Source organism: Euprymna scolopes, chromosome 32 (genome assembly GCF_053919585.1).
Source record: "Euprymna scolopes isolate OS-2025 chromosome 32, ASM5391958v1, whole genome shotgun sequence".
Lineage (NCBI taxonomy): Eukaryota > Metazoa > Mollusca > Cephalopoda > Sepiida > Sepiolidae > Euprymna > Euprymna scolopes.
Window position 1 is genome coordinate 19,186,857 of NC_136513.1, and position 14,129 is coordinate 19,200,985.

Sequence of the window (14,129 nt, forward strand, 5' to 3'; positions counted from 1 at the left end):
TTATTTCGTAAATAAGTTCAAGAAAGTGTTTGAACACCCCCCCCCCAAAAAAAACAGACAACCTTCTGCATGTAGATCAAAAGCCTAATACATAACAAGCTTTTATTAGGTTTGTTTTTTTTAATTGATTTTTTTTTCTAACACAACATTAAAAAAAAAATGATAAGAAAGAAAAGAAAAAAATTGGTGTTTTGTAACTTTTATTTCGTAACTAAGTTCAAGAAAATGTTTGAACACCCCCCCCCCAAAAAAAAAAACAGACAACGTTCTGCATGTAGATCAAAAGCCTAATACATAACAAACTTTTATTAGGCTTGTGTATTTCATTCGATTTTTATTTTTCTAACACAATATTTAAAAAAAAAAAAAACGATGAGAAAAAAACGAAAGTTATTTGGTGTTCTGTAACTTTTATTTCATAATGTCAAGAGAGTGTTTGAAAATCCCAAAAGAAAAACAAACAACCCTTTACATGTAAAAGCTTAATAAATATGTAACAAACTTTTTTAAAAAATTGTCAACATAAAAAGAAAAGATGAAATTAAAAATAAATAAATTTGTTGTTTTATTACGTAGGAAGTTTGCTTCAGATGACGAGCAATGAGTTGCATGGGAGTGTTTGTTTATTTAATCAGCACACTCGTTAAAAAACTGCTTTCAATGAAAATATCCCCTCTAGAATTCATATTGGTGAATAATAACACTAATAGTGTTATTATTCACCAATATGAATTCTTATTTTGAATAAAAATATCAATTTTCTGTTTGCAAAAATTTTACAGATACCAATTTTAATTAGAAAAAAAATTAAAGTGTTAATTGTTTGAAAATTCTTTAAAGTACAAAGAATAAAATTCTGTACAGTAAAAAGAATAAAATTTTAGTTGTAACTCTTATTATATTCTTCAATTAAAATATAAGTTATTTGCCTTAAAGATGTTCCGGTTTTGATGATTAATTAAAGATTCTTCATATTATAAGTTGTCTGTACTGGATTAAGAAATTTTAAAACTAAATTCTATCGAAGTATACTAGTATATTGCCAATAACATGGTATGGCATTAACAAATGGAAATTGGCTAGTAAAATCGAATGGTATGACAAAATGGTTAAACCAGTGTTCTTGCCTCTTCTTGAAGTGGCATTCACTCTCGATTGGTTAAGCTGGCTGCTTCCAATGAATTTACCGCATCTTGTACGAAAGCCGATCAAGCTCAGCAATCCATCACCAATGTTGACACTATCAACAGTCAGTCATGGTTCCAATGGCAAACACTGTAGATTTTTGGACCCAGAACCAGTTCGGTACATTGCTTAACAATTCTGAGCCACGTTTTTAGTTGGCCGTCGCATCACTTCTTCCATTCCTGAGGAGGATCTACACGATAGCTTCTCTGATGAGATCACCTCATTGACAGCGAAACAGGCATGACCAGCCAAACGAAGGTGTCTTGTGAGAAGAGCCAACAGGGGGGAAGTGATGTGGCACTGCGATTGGACCACCACATTCGGTAGGAGGTGTTGCCAGGATATACGCAGGATGTGGCGCAGACAGAAATCTCTGATTTGTGAATTCACCGAGTAAACTAGTGTTGCGTCTTTATTAGTTCACCATCTGATTTCCTGTTAGTAATAATCAACACACCTTTACCCCACTAGTTATACACCTATAATGTCTAGATTTATAAACAATTTCATTAGCCAATTTTCATTTGTTATGGCCATACCATGTTATTAGCAATACAATAATGCACTGTTAGTAGGCATAACTAGGGTTACATTTAAGCAAAATAATCTTGAAATCAAGGAAGACTATTATGAACAAGTGCAGCATAAACAAACAAATTGATAATACTCTATACAGAAAGCCATCTATTGGTTGTGCAGTAAACTAGTTAGGTGGCTGTGGTATTATCAATTTCTCATTCAAAAGATGTAATGGACCATCAGCTGGTGTTGCACCTGTGCAAATATCATCAACTATTTTTATCTGAATTCTGTAGTTTTATGGTTTCATTTATGCTAAATAAATTTTTTGTAGTAAAAAGTAGTTACATTTTTTGTATTAAGAAAGATTTAAGTTATGATCAATATATAGGCAAATAGTTGCTAATTTTTTTTTTTTTTTTTTTGTACAGTATTCACCCTAGGCAGGTTGAAACGGTTTCCTCTGAAAGAGGAAGTATGAAGGGAATAATAAATTCACAGGCGATACTCAGTCGCCTGTAATGTTTGGTGCACTTTTGGTCAGAAAGTCAGTATCTTCAGACAGCCTGATCTGGTAGCACCAGATCTCCTAACAGATCTTACCACTCCAGGCCAAAGTGGACCTGGAGCAATGGTAACTAAGGTGCGACTTCACATTCTACACAACCCCAAATGGGGCCTCACCACTAGATGTCTTTTAAAGTCATATCCAGGACCAAAATAGTTGCTAATGAATAAGCCAATAATCTCATTATAAATAAATGGTTGCTAATGCTACCAGCTTAATGCTCAATAAATATTAATGCGTAATAAATATTAATGCGTAATAAATATTAATTCGTAATAAATATTAGGTGCTTGTGCTTTATAACTATGTATAAGAAAAGATGCATTTTAAATAAAAACACTATTACATAATTGCATGTTATGTCGAAATTAGTAAAAATTACAAAAATTACAAAAAAAACAAATGAACAAAAAATAATTACTATAAAAAATAAAGGTGCAACTACACCAAAAGAGCAAAATTCGGAAAACGAAAAAATAGATTAAAAAAACAATGGTATCTACTGACTTTTTGTGTCATTAATTTCAACTAAAAACAATTATATCTACTTAATTGGCATGTCAAAACTGCTTAAATATCACCGCATTATTTTTTTTTTTTTTAAATATCATAAAAACCCTCGCCGTACTTCTTTTGGAACATGTGACATAATAGCAAGGGAAGTAACTCAGTTATGCAAAAAACAAGGCAAGTAAGCCATATTTATGATTGTTAATGCACAATTTATTAAAAAAATTTCTGGGATTGGCAATAGTTACATGCTAGTTATCTCCCCTTGGAACTCTTTAGTTTTCTTTTTTAGCTGAACATTTTATTTTCGCTAATTTTCATCAAAAAATGTCTTTAATAATTTTTCTATCTTATCGTTTTTAATAATTTTTGGATGTATTCATTACTATAACATGACAGTTAAGTAGGAACCGTAGGTTTGCTTTGAAATTCAATATTAAGAATTTCGAATTTCATTAGTATAGTGTAATTGCACCAAAATAAAATTTAATGAATAATTCAGTTGTATTAGTTTCTTTTATTGTGCCCAATTCTGTATGACAAACTGACTTATCTCCCTTGTTTTCAGTTAACTTTTGCTGTTTCAAATGAGAAAATGGCGGATTGAGAATATTCGATAATAGTTTGGGTTTTTTTTTTTTGTAAAATATAACTCTAGAAATTCTACTCGATCATTTTTCGTAATTTTTTTAATTTTTACTACTTTCAACATGACACATAATTATGTAACAATGAAAAACGACACTAACCTTATTTGGGTTTAACCAGCTTCCTCCAAAGGAGGAAGTTTCATGGGAGCATGAAATTCACAAGCGATTCCAAGTCCCATGTATATCCCCATTAGGGGAGATGACAACTATTGTTAGGACGATTGGAATTGGGAATCGGAAAAAATCAGAAGATTTGGGGGTATCGGAATCAGTATTGGAATCGGAAAAATCAATGCCTATTTTCCGATGCCAAATGAATTCTTTTAATTGTCTTTTTTTTTTGTTTGTTTAAAATAAAATCTTCCATTGCTGGTAATGATGATAAAATAATAAATATTTATTGATTTTAAAATACCAGTAAAGCTAAAATCGATAGATGATCCTCCACAAGTATATTTTGACGTTTAGGAAAATATCTGCATATTTGACATTTGTTTTTTTACGAAAATCGGGGGGAAATAACAACTCTATAGCTAAATATTTAGAGATTTAAAAGAATCAGAATTGGAATAGGTAATTGTGTGAGAATCAGGAATTTAGCAAGGCATCAGTAATTATATTGTAATTGAGAAAAATATTGGAATTATCCCATCACTAGTGACAATGTTAGGTTTTTGCAACTTTTCTAAAGAGGTATCGACGTCCTCCTACCTACAGCGCCTGAAATTCCCAAATTGGTCACCCATTTTAGTAATGACCAGACTCAATGTTGCTTAACTTGATCTGATGGGGACCGGTGTGTCAATGTGATTATGCCATATACGTAACAATGTTTTTAGTCAAAATCATTTTTTTAGATATCCGATTATAATGCACAAGGACCAAATATTGCTTTTAGAAATGAAAATGAAATCTAATTATTATTTTGTAGAAGTGAAGCTAATTAATAGTAATTGTCTGTATTTTTGAGATGAGGTGTTTTCATTGATTGAGATTGTCGGACTGACTTCCTCATCTTGGTTGTTATAATCATAACGTTTCGGCCGTTTTGCCCTCCGGCCTTCATCAGGTGTTTTGTATCGAACTGGGGAACCGTTTGTTAGGCGTCTCGAATCCCACCCTTTATTATTATTATTATGGGGGTACTGTGTTCGGACTCCAGCTAGGCTCTGGGACATAGTTGCTGATTCTCTAATAATAATAATTCGTAATAATAATAAAGGGTTGGGTTCGAGACTCCTAACAAACGGTTCCCCAGTTCGATACAAAACACCTGATGAAGGCCGGAGGGCAAAACGGCCGAAACGTTGTGACTATAACAACCAAGATGAGGAAGTCAGTCCGGCAATCTCAATCAATGAAGCTAATTGAAATCCTGATTACGCATCATGAGTGTGGATAAACAAATTGCTAGCAATGATGATATTATCTGCAATTTTATTTAAAGCAACTTTTACTCATATTTTGAAATATTGCTACTAGAAGGGTTTATTACTACTGCTACTATTACTACTGTCACTAGGAATGTCTGTATTTCTCCTCTTCCTAAAACTATTGCTACACATTTATTTACATTTAGTTATTATTAATAACTTTATCATTACATTTAATTTTGCAGTTTTTATTTTTCAATGCTGGAAAGTTTGGATTTGTAATTAATATTAACTTTAAGGGAATCATAAAAACTGTCATTCGGTGCTATTTCAAAACACCTTATTACGTATAAAACCATCATATTTAATATTTTTTATTGTTTTTGTTTTTACCAAAAAAAAAAAAAACAAATAAAAAACGTTTAATTTAATTTATTTTTTTTTTTTAAATTACCATGGTTGTTGTCCACGCTAGCTGGAGATGATTTAACATGGCTTCTTATTGTTAACGCTTGTTTTTATACGCTTATCTAAATATTTCAAGACAACTGTTCTTCGGTGAGTGATGCATCATTGTTTCGTGTATTACAACATAAAAAAGCATCCATTTAACACAAGACAAACTATGAACAAAAAAAAACACGATTCTCCATGTTTACATATAATCGCCTAAAAATGGAGAATTGCGGTTTTCTTTTTTAGGTGTATTAGAATGTAAGTTTGATTCTTTTAAATAATAAACATGGTTTTTCATACGTAATTTTTTATGTTTATTGGCTAGATAAATGTATAACGATTCTTGTAAAAATAAACTTTATTCATTTTTATTCTTTAGAAAAAAATATTTTTCTGGTACGCCACACAAAGATTTATCAAAAAAGGTAGCTTTGTTTTAGAAGCAAAACATCGACTTCAGTTTCGTTGTTGGATTTAAAAAATAATGAACGTGATTTTTCATATGTAATTTTATGTTTATTCGCTAGATAAAAATGTACAAATAAGTATTTTCTGTAGAAATTTGTTTTTATGATGGAATGAAATTTGGCACACTGGCGTATTTTTCGAGTGAGCCAAAATAGTGGATTGTAATCTGGCGTGCTGGCGTTCCAAAATAGAATTAAGGGTTATTTTACATTAAATTTATATTAGAAACTCATCGTTCACTCTAAATACTAAACTGATTGCTTTTCTTTCCATCAAGTTTTTTAAGGGTTTCACACGTAATCACCTATAGAAGTAATATTCTATTTTGGAATGGGGATTTAGCTGATAGTTTAATAGTATCTTTAAATTTGTCATAATAATAATAATAATTATTATTATTATTATTATTATTATTATTATTATTATTATTATTATTTGCATCTCGTGTTTGTTTTTGTTTTTTTACAGTAAAACAAATCAATTAATTAACCCACCAAATTTTTATAATTAAAATAAAACTTTAACTTCATTTATAGAGAGACGGCACGGAATAGTTAACAAAGCCCACAACCCTCCCGATGTTAAAAATGGTTTTCTAAATAGTAACATTATTATTTAGAAATTCGTTCGTAACAATAGAAGGGGACGTTGTTAAATATTTTGTTCTTACATCGTTTTCTCATTTTGCATACCAATCGTCGACTATTTTCAACTGTTTATGAAAACTTTCAAGTAGCATGTTGTACACTAACGACGAAAATGATACAATCTGGTTTTGTTTTCATATCAAAGTTAATCTTTTGTTGTCTTACAATTTTCAATCAATTACAAGGAAAACATTTGATAAAAAAATATACGCGGAAATTAAAAGAATTGGAATCTGGAATTGTATCGGAATCAGAAATTTAGAACGGAATTAATAATTTTATCGGAATCGGGAAAAATTTTGGAATCATCTCCTCACACACACACACACATGTATATATATATATCATGCCCCACATAAAATATTATAAGGAGACATATTTTATGTAGCAACTTCAATAGTGCATAATACATGAGTAGAGCTATGTAGTAAGTTATTAAAATACATGGCAATTACACTACACAGAGACTTCCATGGTTCATCCTTGTTAGGAATTGTCAGGTTAAAATCCATAGAATTCATATTACCTAGTCTTTTTATGTATACACGCGGTGTTCAGTTTATCTAGCAAACCAGTCATGGTTATTCCTGCTGGCGGGTTTATATTTTCATCAGCCAATGGCCGGGCTTCACTTAGATAAAGTTCGGCTGACTTCTATTTCCTATTCTATTGTCCTGTTTTGTATAGAGTAGCACGCCTTTTTATTTGAATGGGCCGAATTTGAGCTTATCTTAACACGTTTGTGCTTTGAGTATTTTTTATTAGTTAATAATTTCATTACGTTTTATTTATTTTCATAACTCATTATATATATATATATATATATATATATATATATATATATATATATATATATATTCTTTCTCTGTGTGTTTTTTATTAACCCTCATTATATTCACCTACTCAACTAATTGTGTTTCTTTTTCTGTGTGTTTTTAACATATTTGTTTATTTCTTTATTGATTTACTTAAACTTTTCTATATTTGCCTAAAAACATTGCTTTTTACATTTTTAATGCTTGAAACTATTGTTTTTTTCACACTGTATATGCTTAATATTTTTGGTTATATGTTTCTTTGCTAATTTTAATGCTTTAAACAATTGGTTATATAATTTAATTCCTTAATACCATTGTTTATATAATGTAATGCTTAATATCATTGATTATATAACTTAATAATTATACCATTGATTATATAGTTTAATTGTTTATTACCATTGGTTATACAATTTAATTCCTTAATACTATTGGTTATATAATTTAATACTTAATAATGTTGGTTATATAATTTAATGATTATGCCGTTGGTTATATAGTTTAATACTTAATACTATTGGTTATATAATTTAATGCTTACAACCATTGGTTATATAGTTTAATACTTAATACTATTGGTTATATAATTTAATGCTTGCAACCATTGGTTATAATTTGATACTTAATAATGTTGGTTATATAATTCAATGCTTATACCATTGGTTATACGGGGTGATCCTAAAAAACAGAGGACATTCAATTGTTTTTCTGAGCATTTTACAGTCAACGGAGAAAAAAAGGCCAAAGATCCTAGTGTTTTGATGTGATATTTTGAATATAATAAACTAGTTATGACCAAAGTTTCATTTCATTCGGACAAAACACTAAGAAATGGAGTCTAATTATAGTTGGGGCCCAATTTTGGGGGGGGGGGGTCACCCTGTATAATTAAATGCTTAATGCAATTTGTTATATAATTTAATGCTTATACCATTGGTTGTATAGATCTGATGCTTAATAATGTTTGTTATGTACTTTTTTATTTTAAAGGTGTTACCTATATACTTCTAAAGCTTGTTTGTTCTATACTTATATTACTTATAACCGTTGGTTATATACTGTTGATGCTTATAACCATTAGTTGTATACTTTTGATGTGCAATACTTATGGTTATATAATTCTGATTATGATACTGCTGGTTAAATACGTTTACATTTTATTGTATATTTTAATGATTAATACCGTTGGTTATATATTTACCATACACTTAGCCCTTGAGCCCCTGCAGGGGCATAGGCCATCTACAACTTTTGTAGATGTTTTTGTAGCGAGGTGGGTGAGGGTGCTGGCCCAACGCCCAACCTTCACAAAAACATCTACAACTTTTGTGGATGTTTTTGTAGTGGGGAGTTCTTTTTACAGGTTGAGGGTGCTGGCCCCACGCCTACCTTTCCCAGAAGGTACATACAGCCTTTCCAAATGGTCACCCATCTGGTACTGACCAGGCTCAACGTTGCTTAACTTCGGTGGTCTGGCCAAAACCGGTGTGTCAACGTGATTGTGCCGTACTGGTTATATATTTATAATACTTAATATCATTAGTTATATGCTTTTAATGCTAAATTCCGTTGGTCATATATTTTTAATCTTTAGTGCCGTTCTTACTTACTTATACTATTGGCTATATATTTTTCATGGTTAATATTATTTGTAATATATTTTTGATTTTTTTAGATGAAGTTTTGAATATAACTGATTTTGACTGTCTTAAAATCGATTGATAGGTTTATAAAATCTAACATTTTGTCTACTGTCAATTCTCTGGAAATTCTTTGGAATCTTATTTTGTTGTGTTTGCCTCTTCTTTTGCAACTTTGCGTCCAAAGTGAAGAAATTGATTACATCATGATGTGTGTGGATGCTGATCAAGATGGTAAAGTGGATTATGACGAATTCACAGAACGATTCCATAATCCTGCCAAAGACATTGGTTTTACAATGGCTGTTCTACTGACCAATTTATCGGAACACTCACCCAACGATCCACGGTAAGGAAATCGAGACTCACCTCTTACTCTTCTTACTCTCCCTCCCCTCCATTATTAGTGCATACATCAATAGCGTGATAGTAAAACACCCCTTCCTCCTGCTTCCACCTTATTAACTTTCTCTTCCGTTTATTTTTAAGTTTCATTTCTTCACTCTTTTCCGGTTTACATTGGCCATGGAAGGTTATTTTGCCAACTGTCCAACTTCAAATCTAGTTCTCTACATTTTAACTCTTCTCCATTTGAACCATATATTTATATTAAAAAAAAAAAAAGACTTCATATGCTTCTCTGCACAAGAACTATTATTTTCATGGATTGGATTTTTCTCCTACATTTCACAACAGGATTTTTCTACACAGAATTTTTTTCATCCCTTTTCTAACCCCAGATATTTTTTAAAGAGATTCTAAAGGATATCTTACGGAACTCTTTTTGGACTCACTAATCGCCCCCACCTATTGCGAACATTTGATATCATTGGATATTTACAACCGTACATATTGGACTTTGCTTATACTTTTCTTTCAATTTTCTTTCTCGAATGTTTTCAAAAATTGAGCTCACCAGCAAAAATAGATACTTATCTATACTTACCTTTTGCTAAATCTTTCTTTGAAACTCTATGGAATAAGGAACCTTTCACCTTTATTTCGTATTCTTTGTTTTGAATAAAACATTGTAAATTTAATTCTACAATACCTTGACTTTTTCTACTTCAATAAACTCATATATAAGCTCTATTTTATTTTTTTTAAAATATTGAGCTTTCTTACTCTACAGAATAATTATATCGAAATTTTACAAAATCATATGCACAGCTTTAATATGAGCCTTCGAATTTAAATTATCTAATATAATTTAATTACGATTTTTTTTTTTTTAATTTTCTTCCTTTGAAGATTGTACTGCTGGGTATGGGGCAGCCAAACCAACTGCCAACATTGCCCTGCTTTTTATTGAAACCAACCGAGAGCTCTTTTTAGTATCCTCGTTATTCCCTTAAGTGCAATTCTGTGTGTGTGCGTGTGTGTGTGTGTGTGTGTGTGTTCATTAAATAATATAAACAATTTCTATCAACATATTTTGATTTTCATCCTTTCCAATTTTCTTGTAAGTTTTCTTTGTTTCTAGCAAGATGTAATTGCCATAGTCACTTTTGATCCGAGTACTTTCAGATCCATCCAGATCCATTGTCAGGGATGATTAACAATAAATATATTAGGATATAAAAACATTTTTTTTTTTATCCTGTTTAATTATTCATTTCCATTTTATTCTTTTTTCGTTTTTATTTTTCCTTTCATCTTTTTTATTCTTTCGTCTTTTCAGTCTTTCATTTTTATTCCTTCTTTCTATTATTTAATTCTATATATTCGTTCATTCATTTTTATTACTTTCTTCCCTTTTTGTCCTGATTTTCTCAGACAACCAACGGCTGCCTATTACTCCCTCTCCCACTTTGGTCATTCTCTAGAATATTTATAATATAAAACAAAACTGGTGTATTTTTCTTTTAGACTTGAGCGCTTCCTTGAGAAAGCTCGCAGTGTCCTGGACTACTTTGAGCCATACCTGGGTAGAATTGAGATCATGGGCAGTGCTAACAGAATTGAACGAATCTACTTTGAAATCAAACAATCACAAATTGACCAATGGGAGAAACCTCAAATCAAGGTATGCGATCTTTGCAATATTTGTTGTTTTTTGCTTTTTTTCTTCTTCTGTCAAATTACTATAAACCTAGAATCACAAAATCCAGGAGATCTAGTGCAATCTATTTGAACATATGTAATTGAAATTGATCTAACAGTAAACTTCCAATGGTAAAATCCATTACGTTAAGATCTAGTATTTTTGGATCCCCCCGACAAAAGGAGGTTGGACCTATAAATTCACCCTTGTCCGTTCGCACTTTCTCACTAACTATGCCTTGCAATTTTTTGAAATTTTGCACAAACATTAAACATGATATGAGTAAAAAAGTAACAGAACGGATTTTCTGGGAAAACTCCAATCCCCCCTGTTAATGTAGACATTGGTTACCTCCCTTGCTTCAGTTACATGGTTACCTCCCTTGCTTGTGGTGATATAAATAGGAGTCGGCCATCTTGGTTTAGTTAGTTCGTTCGTACAGTTTAGACAGACTACAAGTGTCTCAACAAATGGTAGCAGAGATATCCCTCTGTGTGCGACAAAACGAAAAAAAAAAAAAAAAAAAAAAAAAAAAAATTTTTTTTTTTTTGTACAGCTTGTCTGTAGCACTAGACAGATCGGATATCGGATATGGCAACTTCGAACAAACAACCTCCATTGTTGGAGGGGGAGGATGTTTACGAGAACTGGAAACAAGACGTTGAAATGTGGTCGTTGTTCACGGATCTTTCTGAGGAAAAAAAAGGGCCAGCAGTGTTTTTGACGCTACCACCGAATATTAGAGAATGTGTCCGTGAATTGCCAACAAGTGACATCGGCGGACGAGATGGCTTGAAGATCTTAATAAAGAAACTGGATGACATATATTTAAAGGATGAACACACGCGCGCTTACATGACTTTTAAGGAATTTTACACTTATAAAAGACCGTCAGGTACCAGTATAAATGACTTTCTTGTTCGTTATGAGTTTTTGTACCAAAGATTAAAAAAATTCTACATTATTCTACCGGAAGGAGTGCAAGCTTTTCTTGTTTTGAACGCGGTTAACATATCGGAAGAGAACGAAAAATTAGCGCGGACAACGTGTTCTGTTTTTACGTATCAAAACATGAAGGAATCGATAAAGAAAGTATTTGGTGACATTTATCGTGATGAAAATGTACCGGCAGTGAAATCAGAGCCCGAAATCGTCAACTATAATTATTCTAAACCGGGTAACAACAAAAGGCGTTTTCGTCGAGGACAATCTAATCCATGTGACCGAAGTGGAAACGTGTTGTTGTGTTACAAATGTCAGTCTCCGAACCATCTAATTAGAGAGTGTCCTAGAAATACGCCCAGGTTTACGGAAGCGACAGAACAAATACACATTACGTTGTTCATTCAAGAAAATATTTATTTGAACAGTACAAATGAAAAAATTTCAAATCTTGTAAAGGAAACATTTGGAATGGCAGTCTTGGATTCTGCTTGTACTCGCACACTGGCTGGCGAAGTGTGGCTTGATGTTTATTTAGATACTTTAAATGAAAGTGACCTGCAACTAGTGAAGTATACGAACTCAGACCGGAGTTTTTGTTTTGGTGATGGAGTGGCTGTCACAGCAATTAAAGTTGCTAAATTTCCGGTTACACTCGGAGGTATAAGAGTTTATATCGAAGCAGATATTGTGAAAAACGACTTGCCTCTTCTATTAAGTCACAAATCAATGAAGACAGCAGGAATAGTGCTAGATTTCCGGAAAGATATGTGCTGGATTTTTGATAAATGTATTGAACTAAAGACCACAACTTCAGGGCACTATTGTCTCCCCTTAACAAATAAGTTGTTGGATCATAGTGGTACTAAGAACATTGTATTACATGTTCAGAATTTTGGTCAGTGTTCTTTCACAGAAAAAAAAAAAAAAGCAGAAAAACTTCATCGACAGTTTGCTCATGCCTCGAAGGAAAAACTTGTTTCCCTGGTTAAAAAAAGTGGCAAATTCAATGACAAGGAATTTATAAAGGCGATTGAGGAGGTTTGTGAAAACTGTCAAATTTGCCTTAGATTTAAAAAAGCTCCACTGCGACCGGTTGTGGGATTGCCTCTTGGCAATAGATTTAATCACACAGTTTGCATGGATTTGAAAGAGTTCATCCACAATGAGGTGTGGATACTACATCTCATTGATGCCGCTACCAGGTATTCAGCGGCAACATTGATCAAAACAAAGAAGAAGGAGGAGATCATCAAAAACATCTTTATGATGTGGATTACCTATTTCGGATCTCCTGTTCGTTTTCTGAGTGATAATGGGGGTGAATTCAACAACGAACACTATAGACAGATGAATGAAAAACTCAACATAGAGACCTGTACTACTGCCGCAGAAAGTCCATTCAGCAACGGTACTGTAGAACGTCATAATTTGATAGTTGCTGAGGCAATGAAAAAAACAATTGACGATGAGAAGTGTGAACCTGAAATTGCCTTGGCATGGGCTATTTGTGCAAAAAATGCCCTCCTCAATTACTCTGGACACAGTCCAAATGAACTTGTATTCGGTTTCAATGTAAATACACCCTCAATTCTGACAGACCAGTTACCTGCTATGGAGTCCTCTACTACAAGTGACATGGTGAGAAAAAATTTAAATGCTCTCCATAGTGCAAGGAGAAACTTTTTGGAAGCTGAGTCCAGTGAGAGAATTAGGAGAGCTCTCAGGTCTAATGTCAGAACTTATGCTGATGAAGATTATGCTACCGGAGACCAAATCTATTATCGGAGGCAGGGTTTTAAAGGATGGCGTGGTCCAGCAAAAGTGTTAGGCAGAGAAGGCCAGTTTGTCTTAATCAGACATGGCGGAGCATTTTATAGGATGCATCCGTGCCAATTGATGAAAGTGAATAAAAACAACGAAAAAAGAACAAAAAAAGCTGAAATGCTGGGAAACACTACAGAAGAGAAGAATGAATACCTTTCAGTTGAGGAGGAGGAGTTGCAGAATCAAGTGGTAGAAAGTGAAGATATAGACAGAGAAGAAGTTGTTGATAGTTCTACCAGTTTAAGAGATAAGACTGAAAAACCTGGCCGAAATAAGACCATAACTTATAAAATAAATGGAAGTGGGGAGTGGAAGAAAGGAAAGGTTATGTCAGTACAGTCTAAATCAACTGGCAAATATAGTCATTGGATCAATATAGAACCTGAGGATGAAAACGAGGATCAAGTTTGTATCAACTGGAATCATATTGATCATTGGAGAGAAGTGCCCCAATATACTGAACAGCAAAATGTAGTCCT

The 14,129-nt window shown here is 32.5% G+C and overlaps 1 protein-coding gene across 17 annotated transcripts in view; it reads left to right on the forward strand.

Moving 5' to 3' along the window:
* Positions 1–14,129, forward strand: part of LOC145256229 (ryanodine receptor-like) — a 936,895-nt gene that overhangs the window by 866,555 nt on the left and 56,211 nt on the right. For all 17 annotated transcript variants that reach the window (XM_080114858.1, XM_080114861.1, XM_080114859.1 and 14 more), the window contains 2 exons: positions 9,025–9,186; positions 10,707–10,863. In XM_080114858.1, the coding sequence (XP_079970984.1) occupies positions 9,025–9,186; positions 10,707–10,863 (319 nt within the window). The remainder of the gene's footprint in view (positions 1–9,024; positions 9,187–10,706; positions 10,864–14,129) is intronic.